This window comes from Thamnophis elegans, chromosome 5, assembly GCF_009769535.1.
Source record: "Thamnophis elegans isolate rThaEle1 chromosome 5, rThaEle1.pri, whole genome shotgun sequence".
Lineage (NCBI taxonomy): Eukaryota > Metazoa > Chordata > Lepidosauria > Squamata > Colubridae > Thamnophis > Thamnophis elegans.
The window spans coordinates 66,836,960-66,863,338 of NC_045545.1; the positions used below are offsets into that span (position 1 = coordinate 66,836,960).

Genomic DNA, 26,379 nt, shown 5'->3' on the forward strand with positions numbered 1-26,379 from the left:
CTTAACCTATCAGTTCACAGAAAGTCACTTGGCATTTTTCTGTAATGATACACTTATTTGCTTTCTCATTTGTTATTGGCATGTGATTTCAATAAGCAGGCTGGGGTGGGGGTGGGGGGTTGACCATGGGAAAAAAGTAAAGTGGAGGGAAAAAATGGGAAAGTGTTCTTTGTGTTGTAGACACAGTGTTCTCTCTTTCTCTCTCACTCTCTCTGATTGTATTACAGAGTCCCTTTACATAAATCTACCATGCTGTGGCCAGGCAGAGATGGCTTTTAATGTTAATATTATAAGAAAATAAATTTACTTTTTAAACCCCTACATCGTTTTAATTTTAGTATAATTAAAATCAAGTAATCATACACTTCACGCTGTGCAATGAGCACTAAGGAACTTTGCCTGGAGTTAACTGAGCCATGCTTGAAGGTTAAGAGCTGTGGCAAAAAGGTCAAAAAGGAAATAATCTGAGTCCCTTTCACTGGGTTAAGTGTTTCAAAAAATTCAAAACTGCATTGAATGAGTTTACAGTTGAATATTCTAGTATTGGTATTCCATTCATGCTGCATCTAATTCATTGGCACACTATCTTTACGGCATTTAGCAAAGCAGTAATGATAACTGTTGTGGAATTCTTTTTTAAAAAAAAATCTGACTTTCATATTTAAATGTAGCTAGGATGAAAGGTTTTGGAGAGAAAAACCCATTTATCTTTGCAAGCAAATACCTTTAAAATGTATCTATTACCTTAGAGAGGTAAATAAATAAAATTCTGTTAGAAATTGTCTGCATTTGAAGCAATCCACAAAATGGAAGCAGGTGGCATAGCAGATAGCACATGCAATTTTGTCAAAACTATGAGAATAAAGAAGGATCCTAATGGATAAGAACAGAGATTAGCAACATGGTGCTTATGGGCACCTGCAAATCTCATCTCACTTAAATTTAAAAAATTATTTTAAAATAAATAAATGGAAGGCTGATTGCAAGTCAAAGTCTTAGCTTCAAGATCAATTTATTTCCAATAACACCCGAGAATGTCATATAGGCTACATAGGTATTCTTGGAAAATAAGTGTGATTAGAGCTGTAGCCCAATTGTTTTCCTTGGGAATTTGCCTATTAGACAGAAAATAATCAGAAATACTGGCAAAACTATAACTGTAGAGACAATGGGATTAAATCACCATGTTGCCTTTTGATTAATCCTTAGATGGGAAATTACCAAGAAACCCCCAAAGTTATAAGTTAGATTGCAAGGTGGAATGCCCAAAAAACAAAACAGAATTTTTTTTTAAAGAATCCCTACACAATTGAGTCCGATTATGGTAGGCATTTTGTGAAAGCATTTTCACATGCTGTCAAAATTCATTTTGGGCTCAGGGACCCCAAAGGTCTGCCCTCCTCTGGTTTAAGCATTGAATAAGTAAAAGGTGAAGCTAAATGAAATAATGATATTGTAAACTGCCTTCTATTCGGACCAAATTTGGCTACTTTGATTAGCAGTAGCTCTTCATGTATTTGAAAAAAGTCATATGTTATCCTTTAACTAGTTGTGGGTACAAAGCATATTGTGTGTTTAAGCTGCAGACTGTGAAGGATTTTATGTTAATGAAGCTTAAGTCCAATTGTGTTGCTGGTACTACTTACGGTATTAATCAGCAAAATGTTTTGTATAGTTGATTTAACTTAGTGCTGGGAAATGCAATAAATTTGTTGTACTTTTTTCTGCCACATATTCTTCTTCTAATATAACCACCGAAAACTAAGTTTCACTTAATTGTACACCATTTATAACTGTGAGAAATAATGTGAAGTCCCAGTCAAGAACACTGTCATTCAGTTGCACATTAAAGCCCAAGATGTAGTGGCCTTCAAAGGTCTAAGACCCTTATATTGGATGCATGTATTAAATCATTGTACCCAGGGATAGGGAGGAATCCCAAAGCTAGTTTCCTAAAAAGAATGAAGAGATAGTAAAAGAATTTCAGAATTTATCTCTGTTAAGTAGATCTTGGGAACAAGACTCGTCATTCAATACATATGTTATCAAGCATGATACAACAAGCTTCTTGTATCTGACAATAAAAGACACAGTCCTAAATGTCCAGAGATTATGGTTACTGTATATGTCTTATTTAAGAAATCCAGTATTTCATTGAGCTGTTATTTTTTCTAAATAGTTACTCCAATTGTGAAATCTCTACCAGAGTTTATATATATTAGAGAAAAAAGAAGATGGCATTAGCCACAGATGTTACAGAACAATATAGAATATGAGACCTTAATACAAATTTAGTTGTCTGCTTGCTTCAGTGATCTTAAGTTATAGGAAGTGAACAAAAACTAGCATGAACACATCTCCATCTCCTTTTTAAAAAAAAAAATCTGTTGGAAAGGGATCTTCGGTCATGTGTTTTAAATTTCTTCTTATATTTCTCTTCTAATCATGAGTGGAAGCAAAGATAAAGATTTTGTAGAGAGGCAAACAGTGCTGTTCATTAATCAGTCCAAAGGTCTAAGTTGCACTTAACTCATTTTCATTGCAATTTGGTCTTTTTGTGTATTTCTCTTGTAGAGTTCAGCTGACCAAGGCGAGACAAAAAATGTTCAGAGCAGCCAACCTTCAAAAATGATCCCACCCAAACAGCCCTTGTATACAATGCCACCGCAGGCCTCATCACCTTATCCGGGCTTGGGCTCCTTCTTGTCCCCATCGGATCTGCAGAGTTACCGTGGTCACCCTCACCCCAGCCTCTCCAGGACCCTGAGTTCCAAACCTATGTTGCCCAGTATCAGTGCCTCACCTCCTCCTTCTTTCCAGATTAGCCCCCCTCTCCATCAGCAACTCTCTTTGCATCACCCGCAGAGCTCCATTCTCAACCAGCCCCTCAGCATGCAGCAGGTCCCCCAGCAACCTATTTTGTCTCCTTCTATGGCACTACAGGTACAGCCCCCCATGAATTCTTCACCACCAGGCCAGCAGGTGAGTGGCTAAAGCAATCGTTCTTAAACAGGTTGTGCATGTTTATAGCTTACCTAAATGTGATACTAGGATCTGTGAGTCTCCTGCTACTCTGCATTGAAAGTTATAGGAAATGGGGTTCTTGAAGAGAGTGGTTGATCCATACTGTGTGCCCATCCAGTGGTAGGTTTCTATTCTTTTTTACTACTGGTTCGCTTATGCATGCACGTGACGCTTCTGTGCATATACAGAAGTGTCTGGATGTGTGGGCAGAGTGTCCCCCATCACCAATACTAGCTCGGCCGATCCGGGCCAAGCAGGAGCAACCCAACTCTGTGCTGAGCAAAATAGAAACCTGTTTGTGCATTGTGTTAAACCAACCACTTATGGTGTAACTAATAAATCATAACTAATCAGATCTCAATATAAGAAGTGGCTTTTATTTTATTTATTAACTCAATTTAATTTAATTGATGCCTATCTCATAATGCTTGAAGTGCCTTTCTGTGGAATCCATGGAATTTTACAAGCACTTTAGACAATACCATTTCCCACTTGAAGCAATCCTGTTTTTCCATATAGGTATTCCTTGTCTTATGACGTAGCAACCATTCAAAAATACGCTGAAAAAAGTGACATGCAGTCAGTCCTCATACTTAAAACTGTTGCAGCATCCTCATAGCCATGTGATTGTGCTTCAGGCACTTGGCAACCTGCATGTTTTTATTTACGGTTGAAGCATCCTGGGATCATGTGGCTGCCCTTTGCAACCTTCCCTTCCCAATTGGCTTCTAATGAGCAAAGTCAATGGAGAAAGCCAGATTAACTTAAAAGTATGATTACTTAACAAGCAGTGATTTACTTTACAGAAAAAAAGTCACAAAACCTGGCACAATCACATGATACTTACTTAATGACCATATCAGTGATGGAAAATCCGGTTCCAACTGTAGTTGCAAGTCAAGCTGTAATGTCTTCATAAAGCTCCCTCTGCTACTTTTATAGTTTCCAAAGTATCTTCATGTTACATTCCTAAAATTTGGTAATAATTAATGTATTTGGCAATGTAATTTCTCCTACTTCGTTTTGCTTTTTGCTAAAATGAGAGCTACAGTGGCGGAAACAAGTTCCTTTTAAAACTCATTTGCCTTTGTCCAAACATTTGAAAAATGTGACCTTGCTAGCCTTTACAATCATGTTCCTATGTTCCTATGCATCTTGGTTCTTATGGAGGAAAAACTGTTTTTAAATAGTCCCAAAAGTGCTTTCCAAAAAGCTATTGGGCTTTCTTGTTTCCAGTTGCCTTTTGAAAAGCACCTTTGGGACAACCATGACCTGGATGACTGAGAATCTCTATAGAAATATTTTTAAATAGGATTATTATTCCTCCTTCCAGCCAAATAAGAATTGCCTACTCCTATATTAAGTAATCACCAACAAATATATGGATGTGTTATTGGTGAATAGTAGTAGGAGAATGAGCAGTATACACAAGCCATTATAATTATTGTTTCCTGCAAACATGAACTACGATTTTGATAGTCCCTGAGTTGCCTTTTAAGGAACGCAGTGACTAAGATTCTGAACTTGTCGATCAGCGATTTGAATCCCTAGTACCGTGTAACAGAGTGAGCTCCTGTTACTTGTACCACCTTCTGCCAACCTAGCAGTTCGAAAGCATGTAAAAATGCAAGTAGAAAAATACCTTTGGTGGGAAGGTAACAGCACTCAGTGCACCTTTGGCATTTAGTAATGCTGATACATGACCATGGAGACCTCTTCGGCTTTGAAATGGAGATGAGCACTGCCCCCTAGAGTTGGGAATAACTAGCACATATGTGCGAGGGGAACCTTTACCTTTAAGTTGCCTTTTATAACTGGGTGGGGTTTTATTTATTTATTTTGTACACCTATTTCTACTATTTATTTATTATTGTGGCAAATTATGGTATAGTGATTTGAATCAAAACCAGCTGTGAATTATTCAGTGGGATGTTGAAGTAGCCATAAGTCAAATCCCAATTCTCTAGAGTAAGTGAACTTCAACCTGGAGGTTTTGACAATGGATGTTTTCCATCATTGGTTGTCTCAAACTAAATTTGTGTAGAACATTTTTTTCTAAATTGTTATGCTTGCCCTGTTTGAGGCTACCCTGATAGTTGCAAACAAATAAAATAATGATTTGTTTATTTCCTCCAGAAGCTTCACTGGGATGTAAATTTAGTTGCTATTATAATATCAGCCTTTCCCAGCTGTATGCCTCCTGATATACTGGAACCACGTTTTTGAGGGTGCCAAGTTACCAGCAATCATAGCACATCTGGAGGGTGCAGGTTTCAGAAGGCTTGATTAGGGCAATATCTAAAGCAATATTTCACATCAGGTCTCTCTCACGTTTTTTCAGAACTACCAGAACATGGCTTCTGCTAAAACCACAATGAAGATTTTTCTTGCCACATCCTCATATAATCAGTTATTTTAATACATTGCAGCAGTGAGAAAGGCAGTTCATGTGGGGAAAAGACTATGATTGCAAAGAAAAAATAGTAAAGGCAAAAGTATTCATTCTATGCCTAGTAGACAGTAAATGTGAGATGATTTTTTTTTTCAGATCAATAGTTTGTAAAGCTAGAATAAGTGAGAAAGCAGCAAATTGTTTTATATAATAAATAATTTTATTATTCCGCACATTCCGCACATTCACAGTTGTTCAAATATCAGCATACTTGGTTCATCTGGGATGTCCCCTTTCAAATATTTTCTTGAATTGGTTATATATAAAACCAAGTTGTTCTGCTAATAACTCCAACTTTTCTGTCTTCTGTTCTTGTCTTCTATTCTTAGGATTTTTCACATATTTCATCCGAGTTTCAGAACAGTGTTGGACCACGATCACCTGGTGCATCAAACCCTCCAGGAAATACTGACTGGGACAACGATTACTCCAGCAGAGAGTGTGGGATTAACCACTGCAGGCCAGTAAACAAAATTTTAAAAACTCCAACGTATTTAGAAGGCCTCTAAACTGCATTTATTTACACAATTGGAAATTTATCATTTAAGGTCACAAAGAGGGAATAATGAAGTAAACAAAACACCATATTCCAAAATCATACATGCTTCCTTTGAACATGAGTGTTTTTATTTAGATTTTGCATTTCTAAGAAAGAAACCTATCTTGTTCCCAAAACAACTGCATGAATTTTCAGAGTAAAACAAATTATATTTAATCTAACAGAAAGTTTAACTTTCTTTTTTTCCCAATTTTTATTTTTATTCAAAAGATTATTTTTTTCCTTTTATTAAGAATTTTCTTGGTGTACTTAGTAATATGGGTCTCAGTGACTCAGCAGTTAGTCAGCTGATAATCCAAGTTTCAGACCCAAACTTCGTGCAACAGAACAAGCTTTGGTTACTTTCCCCAACTTCTGCCCACCTAGTACTTTGAAAGCATGAGAATGTGAATAGATAAATAGGTACCATTTTGGTGGGCAAGTGTTCTGTGTGCCTCGGTGTATAGTCACATTGGCCACATGATCATGGAAATATCTTTGGACAATGCTGGCTCCCTTGGTTAAGAAATTGAGATGAGCAACATTCCCTAGAGTCAGATATGACTGGACATGGGAAACCTTGACCTTTATTTAAGACAGGATGATTTCCCTGATGAAGAGTGAGGGACAGAGCTGTCTAACAAGAACAAATAGAAAGATGGGTTAATTTAGAAAATGAACTCTACCCCTTCTTTACTACCAACTGGCTCCAGCCTTCTCACTTGCCTTGCATAAGCTTCTTCATATGTACATTTGTATAAGTAATCAGAAGTATTAACTTATTTCCATTTATTATATTATGACAATAATTCTTTGCAACATCTACTTTAAATCATTTAAGTCATTCCATTGTAGCCATTACAATTTTCAGTGCCATCATAATTTTCAATGTTCTTTTTACTTACTTGGGAAAGAAATGATTTTCTGAAGTCAGCAAAATGAAATATAGTACTTAATGCAGTAGTAGGCTATTCTAGACCATTGGTCAAAGGCTTCAGCATAAGGAGGACAAAAACTAAAAATGGTGACAGCAATTATGCTGTTAAAGCCTTGCCCCATTTCATGTGTGCTGCCCCACTAACACAAAAGTGGGGAAATCTGTATCTGTTGGAAACTGAAGTAGCCAAGACTTATGAAACTGTCTGGATTTTGCCAGCCTAAGAAGGAGCATTTTAGCCCTGAAAGATGGGACAATCTTCTGAATGTATGTGCTGTGATGACTCTTGATGTCATTCTTTGCAACATGATGTAGCTTCCATTTGCTAGCTTGTCCTCACCAGACTTCCAGTAGCCTAAGGCTCCCAGAAAAATCTGAATTGGGTTACACCATGAATTGTTGGTTTGCTAAGATGTTGTTTTCTGGAATAATATATATGACTGCTTTTCTCCAGTTATAGCTACTGCTGTTTTCAGTGTTCTTCACTTTAGTTTAGATATATTACGCTTTTTGCGAATATTCAAGATTCACTGGCTGGATAGCTTCATACAATTTTACAAGTTAAGCTGTATTTCTTAAACTCTTTATGTAAAAAAGTGTAAAATGAGTGAACCATTAAAAAGGGAATATCAAAATAGTCCTGACAGAGGAATGTGTGAGATATAAACTCAAACTAATGCCATCTTCTTGATCATCTTCAATATACAATGGGATAGAAAAAACTCTTTAACAGGTTTTCAAGATTCTATATTCTACCCTACAACAGTAAATGGTGTTCCTGGAATCTTTGCTGTATCTGTTTTTGGATCTAGCCTACCTTGGAGGGCTGATATTTGGATAGATAGCATTCATGGGACCTCTCTGGAATAAATAGTCTGAATTGTGTCTTAAGGCTATGAAGCAAACTACACATATTGCTGAGTTGCATGCAGTCAGTTTGTCCAAACAAAAACAAACCACATTAATTCATGTTGGAGACTAGAAGGTGCGGTCAAAATTATATAATCTTCCAAATCATTTGAATAAGTGAAGAAAGATCTTTTGGGTAGGGGGAGAAGAAATATAAAACATGAGAAATGCACTTAGTTGAAATTCAATTATTTATAATGGTATCCATAATGTGTTTTGGAGAGCAGTTTGTAAAATTAATGAAGCTCTAGTACTGTAGCACCATGCCATTCATGTTCGTATTAATTCTGTGCTGAGGATAGGAAGAACATGCTAAGGGCAGACTGGAGAAAGAACAGATAAATTAATTATGAAAGAGTAGATACTGTAGATTGCCAATACCTTTGACAAACAGGTGCTTTAGTATATTTTCATTCCATAACATAGGGCTGAAATTCATATTAATCTTGGATATATTTACTTAAGTATGGGCCTGCTATAGGAACATAAAAAAGAGTAGAGCTAACCAATTTTTAATGGAGAAAGGATATACAGATGAGGCAACCTTTTATCTCTTGCCTCTCTGTGGTTAATTTTCTCTCTATAGTCTACTTCCAGCATATCTAGCAAGTTACGTTGGTGGTGAAATATTTAGTATCACCACATGTACAATACTGCATGTGTTTTATTCTATCTAGAACACAAGATTATAACCTGCTTTGTATGTGATTAAGGCATAGCTATCATGAAACTGTAAAATAGTTAGGTTTGACACAGATTCTCTCTCTGAGCAGTCTTTTTCTTAGTTTCCAATGGGGTAGAACTATTCTTTTGTTAGGAAATGCAATGGAAGGCATATTTTCATCTGTAAAATTGTGAATGGGTTGAGGGAGTGGGGTTAGATAACTTGGAAGTTGCACAATTTTATTAGCTGGAATTCTCCCATTAAGCTCTTAGATGGGGGAAACCAGTTATAAGTTTTAATTTGGTAAGGCTTTTCAGGATTTAGCTGATTTTTCAGAAATCTTAACTAACATTTAGAATTAAATTAGTATTTTCATTGTGTGTGTGTGTGTGTGTGTGTGTGTGTGTGAGAGAGAGAGAGAGAGAGAGAGAGAGAGAGAGAGAGAAGTCTATTTTCAGCAGTGCATTTCTATGAGTTTTTGTATTGTAAAGCAATACAGGCTTTACAATACATATCCATATCTATTAGTATTCAACAAGCATAGGTCAACATAGTGGAGGGTTTTTTTTTACTAAAAGAATAATCAGAATTAGTCTTTGTCCTAGTCAAGATTTCTAAGAAGGCAGAACTTTTTGCCACTGCAACCTGTGGAAGTTAACAGAAGGGAGAGAAAATGATTGTTCTTAGGAATGACAGGCAAACTGAAATAACACTGCTAAGTGTACAAAGCAGGAATGGGGAAAGAGAGGCAGAGATTAAGTGATTCTTCACTGTAACTTTTCATAATTATCACTAAGAGCAACAGGGCAATGCTACAAATAAGGAAACCAATTTTGGTCTGAACTAATACAATTGCATTTCCCAAATCATTCTGTTCTGCATGGGCCAGGTCAGATACTCTCTTGAGTGATACAATCCAAGGCTGAGCACCATGCTTTAGAAAGGATCTGTGCTGAATAGAGAGAAAGAAGAGGATGAGCATCTGAGCAAGATAGAACAGGACTCCTACAAAAGTGGCTTAAAAAACAACAATTGAGGGAGGACCCGATAATGTGTGCCAGATGGAGTGGAAAACAGAACTTAAGATCTGTTCTTACTGTCCCAGGATGCAGAAAACAGAATAATGATTTCAAATTAAGGCAGCATCTGACTGAATATTAGGAATGGAAGAGCAATTCAAAAGTATTGCATATTTCCAAAGGTGATGATCATCTTCACTGGATGTATTCCAGCAAAGGTTGGAGTGCTTTAACACAGATTTCCACACTGAGCAGGAAGCTAAATGCTGTAGCCTAAATGGCCCCTTATGTTACTAAGCTGTATCACTTCACCATATGAGTAGGGAATATAGCAGTCCATCAGAGTCTCAGGTTTAGGATGGATTTAGAAGTATAATCACCATATTATTTCCCCTCTAAAGTTGCAGTGCAATGCCAATCACAGTTAAATAAAACACCAGTGAATTATTTAGATAGAATATGCAACATAATGCAATATAGTAGTCAAAAGTGCACATCCACAGTTTGAATATGGCCATTAGCTGGGCCAGTGATGTCAGCTGTAAGAATAGTTACTGCCAGACTCTAGAGGATGAAAACAACATTTTATTATGGATGGAATATAAGACTTGACCATTTCAAGTCATACCATTTAGTTCTGTATTGACTATCTGATTGACACTAGTTCTCCAAGTTTACAGATTCACCCCTCCACTCTGTAAATGCCAAGAATTCAGCCTGGAACCTTATGCTTGTAAACTATCTATCCTAGCATTGATCTGGTATCTTTGGGCTGCCATTTCTGAGGATTAACACCCAAAGAATAATACACTACCTAGAATTGTATTTCGAGTTAGTTGGTATGTAAAGGCCTGTTGTGAAACAAATCAAAAATAACACCGCCTGGTTAACAGTTTGCAAAGGAATGGCAATATATCAGGCATGCTACTTGTGTGCTGTGGCCAGCTTAACAAGCTTATAAGCGAAACAACTGCAATGCTTTGATATCTGGAGTGCCAGCTGGCATTGGAACAGAAGCCATATTCTCAACTGTCCTGGACTATTGCTCCAAAGGTGAAGGCTGTCGTTATTTGGTGGCCAGTCATGCAGTTCATTCCCAGCCATACCCCATGCCCAGCTATGATTGATAATGGAACTATAATTGGTCTTATCTCTGTGGTAATACGCAGCATGCTGTAATGTCTGAATAGCACACAGGGCTTGGATGCTTTTTGGTTTTGGTGCTCCCAACTGAGTCAGATACCTTCAGATAAGCTAATGAGCTAGTCTTACCTGTAAGCAGTTGTTGTGCTTGTTCCTTATGAGACTGCCTCTATAGTACCCTTGCCTAATATTTAGTGGCAGTACAATAAGCTATACAGAGCCCACACTTTCTTATTATCAGGATGTATATATATATATGAGTTATAATTAAATTCATTATTTCAAAGCAGAGACACACAAGTTGTTGTTTTTTAATTTCTCTACTCTCTTTTGCAATGTGGACCTCGCAATGGACAGGTACAACACATGGGTACCTGCTAGTCTCATGGTTGCTATGCTGGTTTTTTTTTTTTTTTAGCAGCCTGTCACAATCTCACATCCGTTCTTTCTTTCTTTTTTCTTCTTACAGCATGCTGCCAAGGGACAAGTCACTCTACCTCACTTAAGCCCTGACATCTCCATTCTGCAAAGGTGAAAAGGAAGGACACTTAAGTGAGTCTGTGACACAGGCTACCCAGGTGGGCATCAAGCAAGTCACATGGAAAAGAGAGCATGGCTTCATATCTTGATTCTGAGAGCAGCCTGTCCTTTGTTTTTTTTTCCCTATCTTTTCTTCCTCCTTCCTTCCTTTCTCTTTCTTCTCAGAAGTCTACTGTATGCGGAAGCCAACCATGCATAGATCATAAAAGAGCAAAAATTTACAAAGGTTCACCCCATCCCGCACGCAACTTTCTTGCTTGCTACCAGCTTAGCTAAGGACCATTTTCCTAGCGAACTGCTTTTTAGATTCAGCACAGACTATGGCACAGCACTCAACGGCATTAGGCTTGGCTCAGCTGGAGGAGACGCTCTTTTGATGACTTGCTAAAAGGCACTAAACTTTGTGCAAGACAAATGTGAAGTCTGTGTGAATATTGTACATGCAAAAGGCCTTGAATGTCTGGCAAAGAATTAAAATTCAAAATAAAAATAAAACTATTGTTTGGAAGATGGGTGGACAGAATAGCTGGGAAGCAAAAGTGCAAATATGAGAAGGAAACAATGTGAAAAAAAAGATCATGAAAAATATAATTTGTTGGATAGTTGTAAGTAGCTTACTTAAATGTTTTAGAAGTGTGCTAAAGACATCTTTAAAATTCTTTTGTGGAAGAAATAGTAGTTTACTTTATAGTAAAAGCATTTTATATTAATTGTAGCACATTTTTTTAGTTATACATAGAATGGAGATGTGTATAAAAAACAAATGAAAAAAAAAAACCCTGCCAAACTCGTTTCTATTATTTGTACAGCAAGAAATGGACAATTTATATCCGTGTTATATGGCATTATTATATTTTTTTCAGCCATATGTCCATCTATTTAAAATTGCTGACAAGGATTTTTGTCTATTTATGAAAAAAATAGAAAGCAGAATTACAGTTTATGAAAAGTGCGTTTTCCATGTTTTTTTTAATTATTTTTTATTTTCTTTGTGGTGCTGTTTATACAGTACCTGCACATTTTGACTCACAATGCTTATCTTACCTTTCTTTATAATAAAACATAAAAAAAGTAGAATCCAAGGCGTCACATTCTTTTGTGGGTCATACAAAGGTAACACTCCATGCTGTCATTTCTCACCAATGAAAATATTGTGGCATATGCTTTCAGAAGATGTATTTGTATCACTTCTATGGTTATGGGAATATGTGGGCACACATCGAGTTCCTTTGCTCATAAAGCCTACTTTCTTCTCTTTAATGGAAGATTAAGAACACACAAAGTGGATGCATTTACAGAATTGCTCTTTGTTTCAAAATGCACAGGAGGACCTCCATCATCACACAACACAGAAGAGCCCAGAGTATCTTAAATGCTAATGCATTAACTCTAATCCAAGTTTTAATGGACTGAATCTGTCTATTGAGATGGATCTGCTTACTCAGGAATTCTTGTGTGTATCACGCATAAGGCTCTGAATAATAACTATGTGCTTTTCCTTAAAGTTAAGCACCTTTCAATAGATGAACTTCGGCTAAGTTCGGATTGCCATTTTAATTAGTTGATCATACATGAACCTTTGACCCATGGTACACTTCTGCAGAAATACTATCCAGCACTTAGCTTTTCCAAAGGAGATGATGGACTTAGGGACCCTGGTGTTTTTGTTTATCTATATACTTTTTACTAAGGATTTATTCATATATTAGTGTTATATTTGTGCTGATAAATAAAAGGAGACTAGTATAGATCTATTTCAAGCTATTTAGCTGTCATCAGCTAGCCATACCCTTACTGGGATTCAAACCTGTGCTGTATTACATCTTAGGCAGACGTCTTAGCCATTAAGCCACAGGTCCTCCTCCTTATCAGCTAAAGTCAGGGAAGAAGGTATATATTTAGTGTCACAACCCCTGGTATGCCCCAATTATGGAAGGAAGCTAACTGCTAACTTTTATATATATAAAATCAAATGTAAAGTAAAATATGAAAAAAGAAATGCAAAAAGAAAAGTAGTATCAGAAAAATGTTGCTTGACCTTCTTTTAAATACTGTATTTTTGGAGTATAAGATGCACTTTTTCCTGTCTCCACCCTCTCCCAAAAAAAGTGGGTGGAAGTGTCTGTGTGTCTAATGGAGTGAATGTTGCAGCAGGGGGAGGGGGTTGGTGCAGTGCCAATCAGCTATTCCAGAATGGGCCACGGTGGCGAACAGGTATGGCGAATGGGCTGCGGCGACGAACGGGCTGCGGCGAACAGGCCACATGAATACCGGATGGATGTTGGGAAGCAGAGGCAATTTTTTTTCTTGTTTTCCTCCCCAAAAGCTAGGTGCAGCTTATAGTCCAGGGCATTTTTTTAGTCCAAAAAATATGGTAGTTATAAATAAATTCATTACCCCTTTCCTTTCTTAGAATTACTATCTTATCTTCAGCCCTTATTTAGTCCTTTTTCAATCATCAAAACCATAAATCCTCACTTCATTTTTTCCTTTTTTGAGAAAAAGTGCATAAAGATTTTTTAATCATTTATAAAAGTATTTGTTGTTTTATTTCTGACTATACAGATCTATTTTGCGAGTTTTGACATCTTTACAATCCATTCCTTCATTGTGGGAATTTCAGAGTTCTTACTCATTCTGCATTAAAAATCTTGGTGGGAACTTGATGTTTTTGCCCATGAGCAGATCCATGGAGAATCTAAAATGGAATACATGCTTTTGACAATCAGTTGACCTTTAATCTCACTTTTAAGAGTGATGGTGCAGACTTCAAGCATAAGAAAGAAAAGATCTTTAGATGTTCTATTATCTATCCATAGAGATATTTCTCTACATCTGTGTGAAAACTGTTTTTGATAGTCATATTATAGATGTGGACTGACATCCAGAAGCAAATCCCATCAAGTTTGTCGGGCTTACTTCCGGGTAAGTGAATATACAAGTGTAGCATTAGATACGACATTACATTTAAGCTGTTTTTATTCATTAATGGCTTGGACTGTGTTCTCATCCTGACATAAAATCAATGGTTTTCCTCTCAAGCTTTTGACATGAGAATAATACTTCTGTAGAATTTTTTGTGTACCAGCTCTTTATGCCATTGCTCCAAACATTTCTCTTTTCCCTTTTAAGGAAATAGAGTAGCAGTAGTGTGTGAGGTGGGGGTTGCTGTTAAGGACCTGAATAAATACTATTTTCCACAGTTCTTTAAAAAGTTTGATTGGCTTTTCATATCTTTCAAATTCATTGAGACTGGCAGGCAGGGTTAGCTCTAGATGTTTTGGTATCCTAGGCAAAATCTCATTGGGGCATTTTTTAAGGTTTTGCTCATCTTCTAATTCTTTTAGGAATTTCCAAAAGATATCCCTCTTTTTTTTTTAGTGTTTCAGATTTACATTTATGATTTTTTTTTGCCCTGGATATTTTTTTTTCCTTTTCTGGGACATTTTCACTCTCTTTTCACCACAAAATTATATTTAACGTATTTTGTCAAATATATTTTATATATTTGTTAATCCCCACTGAAAATTGCTGAAATTGATGCTTGATCTGCAATTTTGCCATGTGTGAATTGGTAAAAGAATGTTGGAAATCTTTGAAATCATTTTCTCAGGGCACATACAGAAAGATGGAGGCACCTGACACTATAACAGGTTTTCAACCAAAAAACATTTTTATGCATCCTTATTTCAGTGGCCTTGCATCTATGGACATGGAAATGCTGTACTAGCAGTGAATGCCATTTTTGAAAAAGAAAACATAATATATCACTGCTTGGTGTTTGACTAGATGACCTGTGCAATCATACTGGAAATTCTTGGTACATCCTGCCTTCTACCTCTTGAGATCCTGGGAGAAGATAATGAGATAACAAAAACACAAAGAAACACTAACAATGTATTGTTTTTTGAATCTCTGCAGAGGGAAAAAGAATGTTAACTTAGCCATCAATGGGAGGGATGGCACAGATCTAACAGAAAATAATATAGATGCTTTCCTATACAGGGCAAAATGAGGGCAATTGTCCTGGACCTTATACATGGAGGAGATCCCATTGCAAAATAGTTCGATATTTGAAGCTATTTGATGAACTGATGATATTTCAAGTGCTATTCCAATAATTCTGCACACATTCCTATTAATGTATAAAACAGGGGGGAAAAACAGATTACCATGAAATGCTATGAAGTAAAGTTTGGGGGAGGGATTTGCTCAAATGAACATTCCAGCTTTGAGCATCTCAGAATTTTTAAAGCGCCCAGGGAACACAAAGCCCATTCTATCATTATTTGTTAGATCACACATGACAGTTCATGTGTGTAGTAGCTATTTGCTTCCTAGCAAAGTAGATTTATATGCTTTCTGTCACTGCACTCAGGGCAACTCATTGTTCAACAATGTTTACACTTTACAGTGTTTTAGTTAACAGTTTAATGGATGTAATAGAAGAGGGGAAAGGAAACTTTTTTAAAAAAAAGCAACTTCTATAACAGTAAAGAGGAAGTAGCTACAAATGATGAAGTCCTAGACTGGCCTAAGATGGAATGAAGGAAATACTTCACTGTCTCACTTCTGGTCCTGACCTGGTGGAATTGCTACAGATAATTGCAGTCCTGTGAACATCTGCTTTGCTAATTGGTTGTGCTTTCTTCCCGCTTAATCTTAAATTACTACTTTGCAAAACTAATTTTTTTTCAGCCATGCACCATTCAGGCCTATTGATCCAATCAAGTTTAGTATAAAAGTATCTTGGGCATCTCTAGGATGACAGCATCATATTTACATGACCTTTGGCAGTCCTGTCATGCTCTAGAATAGCGGTTTTAAAAGTGACCCTTTTCCAAGTCTTATAAATATCATTACTGCACCCCACCACAAAAGATCACAAACACAATGTTTTTTTTTACACAAGCATCTCGACAGCTGCTTCAAACTGGATCTTCAACTCACAAAGAAGCAGTTACAAATTACTCCCAATATATATGCCCAGTTTAAGAATCACTGACTTAGAATAAAACAATAGAATAGGAACTGTCAAGGACGACAATGTCAGTCCTATTCCATTTCTGCACTTTTAGGTATATATGCTATGTTACCTTGGTTTAAAACTATTATACTTAACTAAATTAATTAAAATGGTGAAATCATTCCATACCCTGGTGCTTGATGTGTAGTGGAAGAACCTGGGGATGGAATCAAAAGAGGCATCCTCTTATATAGAGAATTCTCTACATAATCACAAATGAACAAGTCCAACCTCTCCTGAATTCCATTGACCCTTAACTAGTGCCAAAATAGTGCTAACCATTAGTTAAGTAGAGAAATAGGCATGAATAGTAATAAATCAGTTTAATTAGAATTTTACTTGTGGTAGTGTATTTCACACCTGACAATGAACTGCTACTGCTTTTCCAGTGTATTTCATTTCATTCAGATAAAATGTTCCTCTTTTTTTAGCATTAATTTATTATTTTGACTCATTTCTATAACCTATCAATATCATTTTACTTTTGTTTCTTTTATTTCTGGAATATGTTATTATAGCCAGCATTTTACCTAGTTTAGTTTTTGCAAATATTCCCTTTACACCTTCATCCAAATCACTAATAAAAATGTTTAAGAATACTGAACACAGCACCAAAACTTGTGGCACACTGCTTGACATCTCACTCCAGTTAAATCAACAATTTTTTGATGAGTGCTTTTGGAGTCTAGTTTCAAACTGTATGAAGATCATGTCATCCATAATAGATATGAAATCCAGATGTATTATGTCCACAGCATTTCCATATTAACCAAGGGATCAAAAATGGAAATAAACAGAACCAGACAACACATTTTGTTGACAAAATCCATGCTGTTTTCTAATAATGCATTGTTTTTAAGATGATTTCAGATAATTGATAATCAGTTCTAAATCTTCCCAAGTGTTGATATCAGACTGATGGTTGTTCCTTGGGTCCTTTTTTTCTTCTTCTCTGAAACTATGGCTTAATCTGATTCTTAGTACATGAAAGTTAATGTAATAGTAATTTGATTCTATTCTGCACTGGTCAAGCTATGCCTCGAATACTGTATCCAATTGTGGACCCTTTTATATTTTACACTCTCCTTTCCAGGATATGTCCACTCATTAGGGGCATCTGCACAGGCACTTGCAGCTAATCACAATGATATTAAAACGACAAGTGTGCAATGGACTTCATAACATAAGCTCTTCCCTTTCACACATTGCTGCAAAATATATTCTATCACTTGCCATTCCCCTTGCATATGTGCATGGATACAAGTTACACTCAGTAACCTCAACTGTTTCTTTCATTTCCTGTTTCTATGAACACTGCCTGCAATATCTGAAAATGATTATAAACTGAAAGCTGTAGAGGGTAACACCACGAATTGCCTAAGAAAATCCATCAATAAATGCTTTGTGACATAGAATGGAGAGAAATACTTTCTCACATTTCAGCAGTGTCATCTAAACTCAGAAAAAGTATGGTTAACCTTCACTACTGGTGGTTGCAAGAACCTATTTTCAATATACAAAGTATTCCTCGACTTACAGTCACTATTAAGCCCAAAATTTCTGTTGCTAAGTGAGACACTTATGAAGTGAATTTTGCCCCATGTTATTTCTTACCACGACTGTTCACTGAATCGCTGCAGTTGTTAAGTTACTAACACAGTTGTTAAGTGAATCTGGCTTCCGCATTATCTTTGCTTGTCAGAAGGTTGCAAAAGGTGATCACATGACCACAGGGCATTGCAACCGTCATAAATATAAGTCAGTTGTCAAGCATTTCAATTTTGATCATGTTACCATAGAGAAGTTGCAATGGTTGTAAGCATGAAAAACTCTCATAAGTCACTTTTTTTCAGTGTTGTTGTAAGTTCAAACAGTCACTAAATGAACAGTTGTAAGTCAAGGACTATTGGTACTTTAGGATGGAGAAATCTGTATCTCTTTAGATATTGCTGTCAACCCTGAAGCGAACCTGGTTGAAGCAACCCTGAAGCGAATCTTTGTGGCTTCAGGGTTGCTACAAGGCAGAAGAAGGGACAGGAAGGGGGGAATAGTTAGCTGGGGTTTTGCCATCAAAGCAAAAAGTTCTGCTGTGGGAACCAAGGTCATTCCAACAGGTGGCTGGGAGAGGAGGAGTGGTGTAACGAAGCAACTGGCCAGCACCTCTATTGGACAATATGACTGATGACATAGGAAAAGGGGGAAACATTCACTTTTAATTAGGTGAAAACTGTGTGAACTGTCAGAGTCAGTTTTCACCAGTTGTGCCAATATAATGTATCCAATAAATTGTTCTTTGAGGAATCTACCTGCCTCTGAGTTCTACTTTCAATGGGTGCATTACTTGGAATGCTGACAATTGCTGAGTTACAGGATGCTGGAGTGATCCTTCAGCCACACCTAGAGGCTAGCAATTTGGGGCAATACACTAAACTGATGTTTAACTGAGAGCAAAATGAAGCTTTTAATCTGCTTATGATTTCATTAGAGGAAGGGAAGAGTAGATTCACCAAATTTAGGTTAGCTGAGATATGAATTTGTTGTATTAAATTATGGCTTAGCATTATTTACCAGCTTTGATTTTTTTAAAAATATCCTACCTCAGTCCATCTTTTTTATTAAAAAAAAAAATTTTCCCACCAATTTAACGTGTGGTTTCATTTGTTTGAAAATTGTTTGAAAGCATTTGGAATGTATTATATATGAATATAATAATGTGTTACAACAAATATGACATCTGTTGCCCCAGTATCCTTACAGAGCAGTACAAGTAACCAATCCATTATTTGCCATGTTACTATTTCTTCTAAACATTCAGATTTAGATAAAGTTTATTTACTGGATCTATAAGCCACTGCAATTACTGATGATTCTAAATATCATTTTACATGTTAGTAATGTGATATCCATCAAGTTTCATTATACCATTAGGACAATTCTCAAATCATAATCAATTCTATGAAATTAAATAACCTCTTATTCTGAAAATCACATGTCATTAGTACTGAAATAGTAAAGCAACGTTTGGGGAAAAATACATAATGACTAAATCATTTTGCTAGAGATTTCATGAAAGATGAACATTTCATCAGAAACTGCTGAATTAAAAATACATATTAAGATCACCAGAAACAAATAGCACCAGAGCAGAGATGGTATTCAGACAGTTCTGACAGGTTCTGGAAAACCAGTAACGGAAATTTTGAGTTGTTCAGAGAACCAGAAAATAGGCTGGCCCCACCCCCACTGCCTCCCAGCTTTTTTTTTTTTTTTTTATTGCAAATTTATATGCCGCCCTTTTCCCTGAGGGGACTCAGGGCGGCTTACAACAATAAAGGGAAGGGAGTGCAAGACAAGACTTAAAAAGAAAGAATCGTGATTAAAAGGAAATTGGTCATAAAAACACAACATTCACTCAACATTCGGGCGGGGTGAGAGTAATCCTATCCCCAGGCCTGACGGGATAGCCAGTTCTTGAGGGCTGTGCGGAAGGCCTGGACTGTGGTGAGGGTACGGATCTCCATGGGGAGGTTGTTCCATAATGTCGGAGCTGCAACTGAGAAGGCTCTCCTCCGCGTAGTCGCCAGTCGGCACTGACTGGCGGATGGAATTCGGAGGAGGCCTACTCTGTGCGATCTGATAGGACGCAGGGAGGTAATTGGCAGGAGGCGGTCTCTCAAATAGTCAGATCCACTACCATGGAGCGCTTTATAGGTGGTAAGTAAGACCTTGAAGTGCACCCGACGATCAACAGGTAGCCAGCGCAGCTCACGGAGGATTGGTGTTATATGGGCGAACCGTGGTGCGCCCATAATCACTCGCGCGGCCGCGTTCTGGACTAGCTGAAGTCGCCGGATGCTCTTCAAGGGCAGCCCCATGTAGAGCACATTGCAGTATTCCAGCCTAGAGATCACAAGGGCTCGAGTGACTGTTGTGAGAGCCTCCCGGTTCAGGTAGGGCCGCAACTGGCGCACCAGGCGAACCTGGGCAAATGCCCCCCTGGTCACAGCCGACAAATGGTGGTCAAAACTCAGCTGTGGGTCCAGGAGGACTCCCAAGTTGCGGACCCTATCTGAGGGGAATAAATTTTGCCCCCCCAGCCTGATTGATGGAACGTCAGCCAAATTTTTGGGAGGAAAACACAACAGCCATTCGGTCTTTTCCGGGTTGAGTACCAGTTTGTTAGCTCTCATCCAGTCTTTAACAGCCTCAAGGCCCCGGTTCATCACATCCACCGCTTCATTGAGTTGGCACGGGGCGGACAGATACAACTGCGTATCGTCCGCATATTGATGGTACTTAATCCCGTGCCTCCGAATGATCTCGCCCAGCGGTTTCATGTATATGTTAAATAGCAGGGGGGACAGAACCGAACCCTGCGGCACCCCATAGGTTAGGGGCCTCGGGGACGATCTCTCCCTCCCCACCAACACCGACTGCGACCTGTCCGAGAGGTAGGAGGAGAACCACTGTAAAACAGTGCCGCCCACCCCCACCTCCCGCAGTCGTCGCAGAAGGATACCATGGTCGATGGTATCGAAAGCCGCTGAGAGGTCAAGGAGAACCAGGATGGACGCATAGCCTCCATCTCTGGCTCTCCAGAGATCATCGGTCAATGCGACCAAAGCGGTTTCAGTGCTGTAACCGGGCCTGAAGCCAGACTGGAAGGGGTCAAGGTAGTTAGCTTCCTCCAAGGTACGCTGAAGCTGTAAGGCCACCACCTTCTCAACAACCTTCCCCAGAAAGGGGAGGTTGGAGACTGGACGATAGTTGTTAAGAACTGCTGGATCCAAGGACGGTTTCTTCAGGAGGGGCCTCACCACCGCCGCCTTAAGTGCGGTGGGGAGGTGTCCCTCCCGAAGAGAGGCGGTGACAACCGCCTGGATCCAGCCTCGTGTCACCTCTCTGCTGTTGGCAGTCAGCCAAGAGGGACACGGGTCCAGTATGCAGGTGGAGGAACTCACAGCTCGCATAGCCTTGTCCACATCCCCAGAGGCAACATCCTGAAACTCAACCCAGAGATGGTCTACCAAGTTATTCCCCTGTGTCCCGGCTGGATCTGCAGGGGTGGAGTCCAGTTCCGATCGAAACCGAGCAATTTTGTCCGCCAAGAACTGACTATATTCCTCAGCCTTTCCCTGTATGGGGTTCCCCGTCTCCCTCCTATTTAGGAGGGAGCGGGTTATCCTAAACAGGGCGGCTGGGCGAGACTCGGCGGACGCTACCAAGGAGGCAATGTGTGATCTTTTGGCAGTTCTCAATGCCCAAATATACTCCTTGGTGCAGGCTGTCAACAGTGCTCGGTTCGATACGGACCTATCGGATCTCCACCGGTGCTCTAGGCGTCTCCTCCGGCGCTTTATCTCGCGGAGCTCCTCGGTGAACCAAGGGGGTCTCCGCGAGCCGCTGACCCGGAGGGGCCGTAGTGGCGCAATTCGGTCTAGAGACTCTGATGCCGCCGAGTGCCAGGCCGCAGCAATAGTCTCCGCCGAACTGTGGGCGAGAGCATCTGGAATAACCCCAAGCTCCGTCTGGAACCTAACAGGGTCCATCAGTCGCCTGGGGCGGAACCACCTGGTCGGTTCCTCCTCCCTACGGTGGGGGTTTGGCCCCCGGAAGTCTAGCCTCAGTAGGTAGTGGTCTGACCACGACAGGGGAATGATCTCATTTCCCCTCAGACCAAGATCATAACTCCACTGCTCCGAGAGGAATACGAGGTCGAGTGTATGTCCTGCCAAGTGGGTAGGGCCTCGAATTACCTGGGTCAGGCCCATGGCTGTCATGGAGGCCATGAACTCCTGCGCTCCATCAGAGTGTTCACCGAGCGAAGGCAAATTGAAGTCCCCCAGAACCATTAGTCTAGGGAACTCAATTGCTAGCTCGGCTATTGACTCGAGGAGCGCGGGGAGGGCCGCTGCAACGCAGTTGGGAGGCAGGTACGTTAGCAGCAAACCCGCTTGACCCTTGAGGTCCAACTTCACTAGCAGGGACTCACACCCGACAAGCTCCGGAGCAGGGATCCTACGAGGAGCTAAAGACTCCCGGACTACAATAGCCACACCGCCACCCCTTCCCTGGGCTCTCGGCTGATGAAGCACCTGAAACCCGTCTGGGCACAGCTCTACGAGGGGGACTCCTCCCTCCGTGCCCAGCCATGTTTCAGTAATACATGCCAGGTCTGCCCCCTCGTCTACAATCAAGTCCCGGACGAGGGGAGCCTTATGGATAACAGACCTGGCATTTAGCGACAGCAGCCTGAGACCAGGGTCCTGATCGCTCACGCCATCTGACCTTGGAGTGGGACTCATAGGGCCGGAAGGAGGGATCTCTGCAATATAGCGAACCCTCCTTCCCCTATAATGGCCAGCCCTAAAGTCCCCGCCATATCTGCCTCTCCCTGTTATGACCGCAATGCTCCGACTCTCTCCCGTGGGCATAATTCCCCCAACCACCCCAATGGCCCCCGCTTGCCCCGCCAGGTCCTCCGAATCAGGCATACTCAGACACTCACACAGGCAGTCCCCACAATATAATTAAAACACAAAAAGAATACAGCAATAATAGTACTAAAAAGTGGGTCTTTCATACTAACTCATTCAGTCCCACGCACTCAACATACCCATTTAAAATTGCGCAACACAGAATTTAAAATTATAAGTTCCAGAAGAGCCAGCCTCCCTTCCTCCAGTTCCAGAGAAATCCAAGGCCAAAGTCCAAGAACCGTATTCTATAAATAGTTGCAGATGGAGGGGGGGGGCAGAGCACAGGCCCCAGGTATCAGCCAACACCAGCTTTGCAAACTCACACCCTCCAAATCCAGATAGAGCGTGGTATAATAAACAATAACGGTCCATAGGAGATAAAACGGTAGTATGCAGGGGGGTATCTTATCTTCCCCTTCTCCTGAAGTCCTGGAACGGCCAAAGTCTATATGTCCAAAGTTTACAAATGACTGGAACCAGTTAGAAGGGGGAAAGGGGGGGTGCCAACTTAATGTCCAGTTTTTAAAACGCCAAGTTCCTGTCCCTGAAACTGCCATCCTCTATCACTTCCTTCCCCAAACCAAATGCACCATAAGTATGTATACCATAAAATATCAGGATGTTAGACAGATGGTTGTTGCTCAGTGGTAGCAGGTGGTGGGGAAGAGCAGTTGTTCCGGGCCAATGCCGATGGTCGCAGGCCAGGCAGTAAACTCGCATTAAGTGAGAACAAATAGGCAGGCAAACGTGGCTCCACAGTAGCAGGGGCAGACAGGAAAAGAAAGAAGTTGTCCAAACCACGGGAGGGATAAAAGGAGAGGCTCCAAGGTGAGAGGGTAGGCACTAAAATACAGGATAGAGGAGGGGCGGGTGTTCAGGCAAACTATGATGGTAGTGGCTAATTGCCACTTAATTCGTTCGCCCAAGCCACAATAATTTCCTCCTCTTTGCCATGATGGTTATGGTAATAGTGAAGATGATAATAGCCAGTTTCAAATCCCCCAAGCTCACCGTTCCTTTTCTGGTTATAGATAAAAATCCAGAGTTCCTCTCCACTAAAATCCAGAGTTCCTCTCCACTAAAATCCAGAGTTCTTCTCCAAGCCCCAGCACTGTTTAGATCTAAAAGAACAGTGGGGGGGGGGCAATCGTGAAAGCAAAAAGCTCAGACAGCCATTTTCCATCCAATTCCTGCTGCCACCATTCCGCTGCTCTAAGGCACCTTCCAGGACCAGGGCTCACCAGGGCTCACCCAATAGGGCAGGCGACCTTCAGGGGCACCCAGGGCACCCAGGTAGCCAAGATGTTAAAGACGCCAACCGTCCGCGTCTCGCCGCCGCCGCCGCCGCCCTCGCTCGGTGGATCAGCTGTTGGGTTGCTCAGCTGTTAAGCGCAGTGGAGCCTTCGGGAGCGATGTTTTTAAAAGATTTTTCGTCCGGTCCTGGGGATTCTGAGAGCGTCGCTCGGCCTCGCCTTGAACAGTTGGGGCTCCTTCCGCTGCGGTCCCTTCCTGCCAGGAGGGCTTTTCCTCGCCCTCCTGATCTTCTTTTGTTGTCTTGAACAGGAGAATGGAACTGAAAAGCATGTCAGTGGGGAGGGAATGGGGATTTTGCAGTAACCTTTCCCTAGGAGTGGGAGGGAATGGGAATTTTGTGGTATCCTTCCCCTGCCACGCCCACAGAACCATTAGTAAAAAATGTTGAATCCCACCACTGCACCAAAGATAATCTAAATTTTCAAAATTCCTTGTAATCCTTATAAATTGGGTTAGTTTGTGGCTTTGCCATGGGAAGACAGCATTGGATTTTACAAAACTTTTGTATGGAATAGAACAGTAGTTTTGTTTTTCAAATTGGTAAACCAAATCATTCTTCATCCTCAACAGCATTCCAATAGCTCAGGGGCTGCCACAAAGAAGAGAGAGTCAAACTATTCTCCAAAGCACCTGAGTGTAGGACAAGAAGCAATGGGTGGAAACTAATCAAGGAGAAAAGCAATCTAGAACTAAGGAGAAGTTTCCTGACAGAACAGTTAATCAGTGGAAGAACTTGCCTCCAGAAGTTGTAAATGCTCCAACACTGAAAGTCTTTAAGAAGAGATCAGATACCCTTTTGTCTGAAATGGTATAAGGTTTCCTGCCTGAACAGGGCATTATCAGTTATCAAAACAGGTATTGTCTGAAACAACATCATCATACCTGGCAAACCATTCATTTTATCAGAGAGATCATATTGTAAAGCTTATGAAGAATTTGAGCACATAGAAAAGCACCAAGTTGCTTGCCTGTAATTGCTGAAGAAAAGAATTAAAATAACTCTCAAATGGTTTTATTGGTTTTAATAATAAGCCCCTATTGATGTAATGTAATTTTTTATATACTGGAAAGGACTGTAATTACTGTACAGTACAGGAAGAACACTGGTTTCCGGTGATAATGAGGAAAGAGTTTGGAGGCGGTAGAGAGTCTACTCCAACCACATTGGGTTTTTTGGCTACAAAAATTGTCTGCTTTTGAAAAAAGCAGTATCTGTGGTTGATTGTTCACATAACTTAATTAAACAGAGGTTTCAATAGAACACAGAGAAAGTAGGTACTGCAAAAAAATTTTTTTTTAACTGATCAGAATCGTTAAATGATTAGAAAACTCATTCCTATTGTAGACAGTTAAAAGAACAGCCTGAGTAAGACAAAACTTCAAGATCCTCGATTATCCTTGATGATGGGACTGAATTTATTCCTTCATTAACTTTTGTTTGTTTGCAAAGACTTTTGTTCCGTTTCAGTTATATAACTCTAAATAGCTTACAAGCAGGAAGTGATCACTTATAAATTAGGGCTACCATGTAAGGGGTGCAGAAATCAAGGTATCCACTAGATCAGGGTCTCCAACCTTGGCAAGTTTAAGACTTGTGGACTTCAACTCCCAGGGTTCCTCAGCCAGCAAAGGAACTCTGGGAGTTGAAGTCCAGAAGTCTTAAACTTGCCAAGGTTGGAGACTCCTGCACTAGATGGAAGCAAATGAATCTCTTTGTGCTATTCAGTGGTCACTTAAATTGTTGAAACATATTGTAACTCAGCCTTTATAACTAATTAGCCTCTTTATTGACCAGGCTGGCTTCTCACCCTGACCTAGGAAATAATTTAAACAACTGGCAACAACCAAGAAAGATTTAAAATATTGACATTAATTAGCACAAGGAAGTACTAGAGTTGCATGTATGTTACACACCATATAAATATACAAAAATCTATGGTTTTGATCTTGCTAACTAATTTTTAATTATTCTTGCCTTCTTAAGATTTTTTTAAAAATTAATGCTAACATTTTAACTCTTAACATTGTAATTGTGTTCACATTGTAAAAAAAAATGCAGGAGCTGCATTGGCTTCTTGATTTGCTTCCAGGTGCAATTCAAGGTGTTGGTTGTCACCTTTAATGCCCTTCATGGTTTGGGACCAGGTTATCTGAGGAACTGTCACTTGCCGGTCACATCTACCTGACCCATCAGAGCAGGGAGGCAGGGAATGCTGCAAGTCCCATCCCTGAGGGTGATACACCTGGTGTATCTCCCTCAGGGGGAGGGTCTTCTCCATGGTGGCTCCCTCTCTCTGGAACATCATTCCACCAGAAATTAGAATGGTTCCTACT

At 39.8% G+C, this 26,379-nt stretch overlaps 1 protein-coding gene across 1 annotated transcript in view; it reads left to right on the forward strand.

Moving 5' to 3' along the window:
• Positions 1-11,783, forward strand: part of LOC116509741 (TOX high mobility group box family member 2-like) — a 207,689-nt gene extending 195,906 nt beyond the window's left edge. Inside the window, 3 exon segments of the mRNA XM_032219030.1 lie at positions 2,575-2,982; positions 5,806-5,936; positions 11,156-11,783. Coding sequence (XP_032074921.1) covers positions 2,575-2,982; positions 5,806-5,936; positions 11,156-11,192 — 576 coding nt within the window. The 3' untranslated portion in view covers positions 11,193-11,783.
• Positions 11,784-26,379: the final 14,596 nt, after the last annotated feature.